Here is a 6,459-nt window from a genome sequence, read left to right on the forward strand (position 1 = left end):
AAAGCAGTTATGGTATTAATATTTCATGTTGAAATAGAAACTGGCAAGCAAAACACATTTCAGACTTACCCACTACAGCTTTTGTCAAAACAGATGTTTTGAGCACTTTGCAGTAAAAGCATTACTGAAATCAGCCCTCATTTGACTTTTACAATATGAACACAATGGAAGACGAAACATTGTGGTTTATTTTTCAACCATGTCAGCTCATCATCCAGCAAAAAAGACTATGAAAAACTTACCATCATGTTCAGATGTCTTAATATTTTGACTGGCTTCTACAAAATTCCAGAATTTTTCTTGACCTTCTTCTGATAAAAATTCACTGAGTGAGAAGAGTTGAGTTAGCTGCATCTAGGACTTGTCTCTCAAGTTACAGCTGTAATACTTTGAAAGCTTTACAGAACGTTAGCTCCTACCATATGTTTACCTCTACCAGACAATCACAGGTTACTAGAAGAAGGAGACCAGGAAAGGTAAAAATGTCCCCAAACAAACAAATAATAGTAGCAGGCCAGGACTAACACAGACTACACAAAAGAAACTTTCAAGGCACCTGTTAATCTCTCAGAGACCCCTAACAGATATCAGCGTACATCCTGGGAGCTCTCCCCTCTAACGCATTTCTTTGCTAGCTGTTTTTTATGACAGACATACATTTTTGTTTACTTTGCTGCAACAGAACTCTAGTTTGTTGGAGCTACAGGACTTCGTAGTGAGTTTGTTTGCTTTTAAATCAGCAAAAGGAGAAGCCACAGCTTCAAATCATGATATTGTAATTCCCCATATATTAAGCATATGATTAGGCAGATAACACTAAATAGTAAAATAATTATCTAAACATTGCTAAGAACGAATACTTTATCCTGTCTAAACTTACAACATGCTTCATATGCTAATGGATGCTACAACAGAAGATTTAGAGCCCACTGGCTGCCACAATAGCTTTTGTGTTCATTTCTGTCCTCATCTGAGGTGGTAAGTACTTCTCGAACATCTGGGTGATAAACTGCAGTGCTGGGCTAAGTAAATTGAACAGTGGGAATGATTTTACACTGCAGCGCTGTATCATTCTGCAGTTCCTCCCAGATGAACCATCCTACCTACCCAAAGTCTTTGAATATAATGGTTAGGTTATATATCGAGCCTTTGGCACATGATTTTGATTATTTGCTTGCTATTTCAGTCTCTTAGGGTGACCTTTTACCCCAGAAATGTCTTGCATTGATGGCGTATTCAAATCCCAGCATATTATTGTTTAAGGGTTTTTCAGTCCTCAAACTTCAGCTTCTGTAGGTAAGGTTATAGAAAACTAATCTCACCAGGGACACACCTATCCCAAAGCCAAAAGCTCTGCCCGTTTGAACAAAATCCATCAGTGCTCAGCTATTCTCCTATGAACCAATCTGTGATAACAGCCAGAATTCTTATGTGATTAAGAATTATTCCTTAAGCGATACAAAATGAAGTGCACACACAAACATCTAAAAGCCCTGTACTGCATAGACATCTCCAAACGAGAATACTGCAGAATGAAACGATGGGGACTTCTGAAGTGCTAAGTAGACTAGCGGTGTAAAGACAGCGTTTTGCTCTCTGTTTCGTTAAAAATGTATTTTTACGTATTTTCTTTTTAAATAATGTCTTAAAAAAAGAAAAAAAAAAAGAGGGGAAAAAAGTCATTAGTGCTGTAAAAGAAATCTCCCCAGGCTGATCTGCACAACTCCCTTACCAAAGAAGCTGACTTTAGATAACCAATGCACAGTTCCCTTGAACAAAGTTAAGGTTTACATAAGCAAGCAACAGCAGATAAGTATCAAAACCTACAGTCATAGTAGAAGTAAAAAAACTTCTACTATGGAATCTTATGAGACTATGCTAAACTTCTCAGTCTAGTGCTTTAAGTAGGTAAAACTTCGCAAGGGAAAAAATACTGTGGAATTATTCATCATTATTACTGATCTCATGCACATTGAAAGAATTTACCCAGCAAAAACTACTACTCTAAAATATTCATCCCATCTCCCCAAGCACAGCAATGATCATGTTCAACTGAGTGTTACTATTACTTCCAAAGAGTCAGTAATGACCAGAGCCCAAAGCATGCAAAACATGTGAAACAGAGAACACATCAATTTATCCTCTAAGCATATTGATTTGTCAACCAAAAAAATCACAATACACTTACCTTGCTTCAAGTAACAAAGGAGTTGAAGACCACTTTGTAGTTAGAGATGTTGTGACAGCCTTAGAATGTCCTCTTACAAGTGAAAAGCTGAAGCAGATTCCAAGAACTGCAATAAGTACTCCCATTTTACAGAAGAAACCTTAAACAACATTAAGGAAAAAAAAGTTAGTTTTGCATTGTCTCTTTTTATAAATACAGAATCTCACACATCCAAATATGTTAAGGACTATTTTAAGATTCAGGGGCCCATTTAATGCAATGTATCAGTGAGATAATCATAGTCTCACCTGGGCATACAAAATGAAAAATACTATGAAAACACGAAAAGACGCAAGGATGTTAAGATCTGACTCCTAAGCTGCAGTTAAACCTAAATCAGTTCCAGCTCTCTCTCTGTTTATGCTTTCAAATAAACCTGTTTCTGTTCTGGACACCCACATCACACACCTCTTGCTCTATCAAGAGGTATTACAAGCAGCGTGAATTTCAAAGTAGGTGGCAAACCAACCCACTGTCTGTTTTATGGGAGGTCAAGTCACATACTGTGTTTGCTGGTGTACTAACCAAGGTCAGAAGAGCCAGGCAAGGTGAAGGTTCCCTCGTCAGCCCTTGAGGTTCTGCAGGGTACAGTGGACTTCTCTGGGGAATGAAGAAACAAGCATTTCCCAGATGCACTAAGTACCACCAACTTTAGAAGCTGAAAAACGAATGAAATAATGAAGACAGACTCAAATTATACAGCTTACCATGAGAAATGAGCCAAAAAAAAAAGTGACATTTCTTTACTGTCCTCCGTGTGTACTTCCATGACCACACATTCTCTAACCTGTACACTACAACACAGCTGAGTGGAATTTCCTTGCCCTCAGCTCTTAAGCTTATGGAATACCTGAATTCTCCTCTTAGCTTTCCATTACATTCTCCAAAAATTCAAGTTTTGAGATTTCTCCCGACTGGAGTATATTTACTACACACCCAACATCCACCCAGGCACTCTCTTACTGCTTAATCCTTATTTTTCTGGATAATTCTTTTCCTACTCTGTCATGTAACTTTAAAAACAGCCCACTCAAATTCCAGGTATATCACACCTGACAGCCTGCATCTAATTTGTCTCTCTCTTCCTTGACAATCTCCATATAAAAAAAAAGTCTTATGTGTTACGTAGCTGTAGCTTTCTGTATCTCAGTGTCACAGAATCAGAGACTCATTAGGGTTGGAAGTGATCACCCAGTCCAACCCCCTGGACAGTCAAGGCAGGGCCTTCTAGAGCAGGTTACACAGGAACGCGCCCAGGCGGGTTTTGAGTGTCTGCAGCCAGTTCAAATGGTCATGGTTAAATTGTCAATGTCCTTCCTTTCACACTGAAAATGGAAATGCCCTGCTGTAACACCCAAAGAACAACTTGCTCAGCCGCACACCTTTGGTTTACACCGCACCTGGGAAGTGGACAGATGGCATCGCATGACACGCATGGTTACACCTACCGCTCACTGTGGGCAGAGGAGGAAGCTCAGTATTTGTGCAGTGAAACCTCTGCTTCTGCCAAGCACAACAGAAAAAAACAGGTTTGCCGTCCCCTCAGAATCGTGTCCTTATAAACTGTAGGAACACAGGATGGTTTGGGTTGGAAAGGACCTTAAAGCTCATCCAGTTCCAACCCCTCCCATTCCACCTTGTTTGGTCACTACCTGCCCTTGTCAAAAGCCCCTCTCCAGGTTTCCTGTAGCTCCTTTAGGCACTGGAGCTGCTCTGAGGTCTCCCTGGAGCCTTCTCCAGGCTGACCCAGCCCAGCTCTCTCAGCCTGGCTCCATAGGATTCACTGCAAATCATACACAGCTGTTTGGAACATGTACATGAATATACCATACTGCATTCTTGCCACTAAAACTGCTGTGCTGCTCTCTCAAGCCTGCTTTCCCATGCTGGAAAGACTGAAATGAAAGCCTTTTATTATATGAAATAGGTGACAAATGTGTTATTTTTTCCCTGACACTGGTTTAGCCAGCTGGAAAGAAAAGCAGAAATACCTGCACTCCCTGGATAACAACAGCCAAAGGGAAGACCAGTGTCTCCAAATGAAATAACACACCATGGAGACCAGAAGAGACAAGAGGCATGGCAATTGAATCATAGAATCAATTAGGGTGGGAAGGACCTTTACAATCATCAAGTCCAACTGTTAGCGAACAGAAATGACAGGGGATCCAGCTCTGTTCTGTGTGAGGTAACAAAGCAAACCCCAATGTGAATTAAAAAGGAAGAAAACTCATTTGTAACTCTTTTTCCTCCAGTTACGCGGTTTAAAATACAGCTGACTTCGGGGAACTGGCACATCCAGCCCTGGACATGGGGATAAATCATCCCACAGCAGCCACAGGTCCTGCTGGACCACGAGAGCACCGACCTCTGCCGTGTCCTGCGAGGTGTGCCTGGCAGTAAAGTGGGTAAAGGGCTCCACTTCAGCAAAGCTCAAACGAAAATAGACCTCCCGCTTAGACAGTGATGCCAACCGCAGCATCAAGGCCACGCCACTGAAATAACGTGTCTCAGCCGAGCCTCGCGAACAGTGAGGACTGCCGGTAACACCTGGAGAGCTGCTGTGCGCACGGGTATCGTGTTGCCGTACTCATCCTGAAACTGAAACACGGCTTCTTTCTGGTAAGTCCAAAATCGTTTGCAGAGCTTTGCCTACGACCAGCCGGCTCTAGTGACACCAGTCAACACCCACCTTGATTTCACAACCCCTGCCCAGCGCACACCGCTTCCGGTGCACGGCCCGCTCCTGGAGCGGGGGCAGCGCGCACCGAGACAAGTACCGCAGTAAGCACAAATCGGGACGGCCGTTCCTCAGTGCCGAACGGCGTTTAACCCCCGGCGCGGCCCTGCGGCCCTCCTGTCACTCCTGCCGCGCTGACACCGGCGCAGCGCCCAGGCCGCGCACCGTCCGCGGGGCTCCGCGGCGCTGCGCGTAGCGGGGCCCAGCCCCGGCCGCCCGCCGGCCCGGCAGAGGCGCCCTGAGGGGCAGCGCCGTGCCCGGCTGCCCGCTCCCCCGGCCCCCCCCACGGCCCCGCGCGCGGGTCGCCCTGGAAACCGCACCTGCGAGAGGCCGCCGCGCTCCCTTCCGGCTCGGGCCGCTCCCGCCGCTTCCGGGCGCGCCGCTTCCGCTGCCGGGCGAGAGGGGCCGCAGAGGGGCCGCGCCGGACTGTCACCGCGCCGCCATCTTGGGGGGTGCCGTCCGGCACCGCGTCGCCCGGCGCCCGCCTTCAGTGCGGGGCGAGGGCTGGATGGCCGCGGGCGGCCGCGCTGCGTGACCGGCGGCCGCGGAGCAGCGCCGCTGAAGCGACAAGCGGGGCACGGGCGCGGTTCGGGCCAGCGGAGCCGCCGTTCTTCGTCGGGGCCCGTGGCTCCGGACTGCCGCCTTTAGTCAGGCCCGCGGGGAGCGCGGCCCCGGGGCGCAGCGCAGCGGGCCTGTCCGCCGCCCGGCCGGATGCGTAGGTAAGAGCAGGGCAAGCAGAGCAGAGGCTTTCCGGCGTCCTTGTGCGGTGTCAGTTTGAGAAGCAGGTAACGCCAGGGGCAGAGGCGGAGCCGGTGTTGCTTCTGTCATTAACTGGTCTAGTTGGTAGCCTGTGCTCTTAAAAGGAGTCCCAGGACTTGATCGCACTGTGCACAGAGCAGCTGCTTCCGTTTGCTCACCTGTTTATAGTGTAAATATGAGGGGGAATTGAAAGCAGGTACAAAAGAGTTGGGTTTTATTCATCTTCACTATACGTTTTACAGCTCTCTGTCAGAATGCCCTCTGAACTGTCCCTGTTCCGGCCTGAAGATGCCAACCCTATTCAGCCGTTCTTTATGCGCTCTGTGCCACATCCTCTGAATGCACTGTAGCATTACTGTGATCTTGTGTAGCCATGGGGATGGGGGAGCAGAGCCGCTCATCTCATGCACGAGGTGTCAGAATAAAGCTGGGCGTGTGGCCGGGTGTGATTCTGTGACAAGGGTAAGGGCAGTGTTCCAGGGAGCACACTGCAGGTCCTGATCGATGGCTGGTCAGGAGAGCAGTATCCCTCTGAAGTGAACCTAACTCCTGTCCGTGCCCAGAGCTTCCTCAGCACCTGCTTGCAGGGCTGTTGACAACACACCTGAAGGGTTTGCTGGAGCAAAATTCAGGATGACTCAGATGGGATTCTGTCATTTCAAGGTTTTCTAGTTTCATTTAAAAGCATTACAAAACCACTATAACAGCACCCGTTGTCTGTCTGACTTCATCT

General features: G+C 47.1%; 1 protein-coding gene across 3 annotated transcripts in view; it reads right to left on the bottom strand.

Annotated features, from left to right (window-relative positions):
- Nucleotides 1-5,434, bottom strand: part of UGGT1 (UDP-glucose glycoprotein glucosyltransferase 1) — a 45,438-nt gene extending 40,004 nt beyond the window's left edge. Inside the window, exons 1-4 of one of the 3 annotated variants that reach the window (XM_065675524.1) lie at nucleotides 5,288-5,434; nucleotides 2,753-2,885; nucleotides 2,189-2,327; nucleotides 243-325 (exon numbers count right to left, since the gene is read on the bottom strand). In XM_065675524.1, the coding sequence (XP_065531596.1) occupies nucleotides 243-325; nucleotides 2,189-2,313 (208 nt within the window). In that variant the 5' untranslated portion in view covers nucleotides 2,314-2,327; nucleotides 2,753-2,885; nucleotides 5,288-5,434. Of the gene's footprint in view, nucleotides 1-242; nucleotides 326-2,188; nucleotides 2,328-2,752; nucleotides 2,886-4,919; nucleotides 5,105-5,287 lie in introns of those variants that run through there. The other 2 variants (XM_065675526.1, XM_065675525.1) reach the window with 2 other exon arrangements.
- Nucleotides 5,435-6,459: the final 1,025 nt, after the last annotated feature.

Source organism: Lathamus discolor, chromosome 3, assembly GCF_037157495.1.
Source record: "Lathamus discolor isolate bLatDis1 chromosome 3, bLatDis1.hap1, whole genome shotgun sequence".
Classification (NCBI taxonomy): Eukaryota; Metazoa; Chordata; class Aves; order Psittaciformes; family Psittacidae; genus Lathamus; species Lathamus discolor.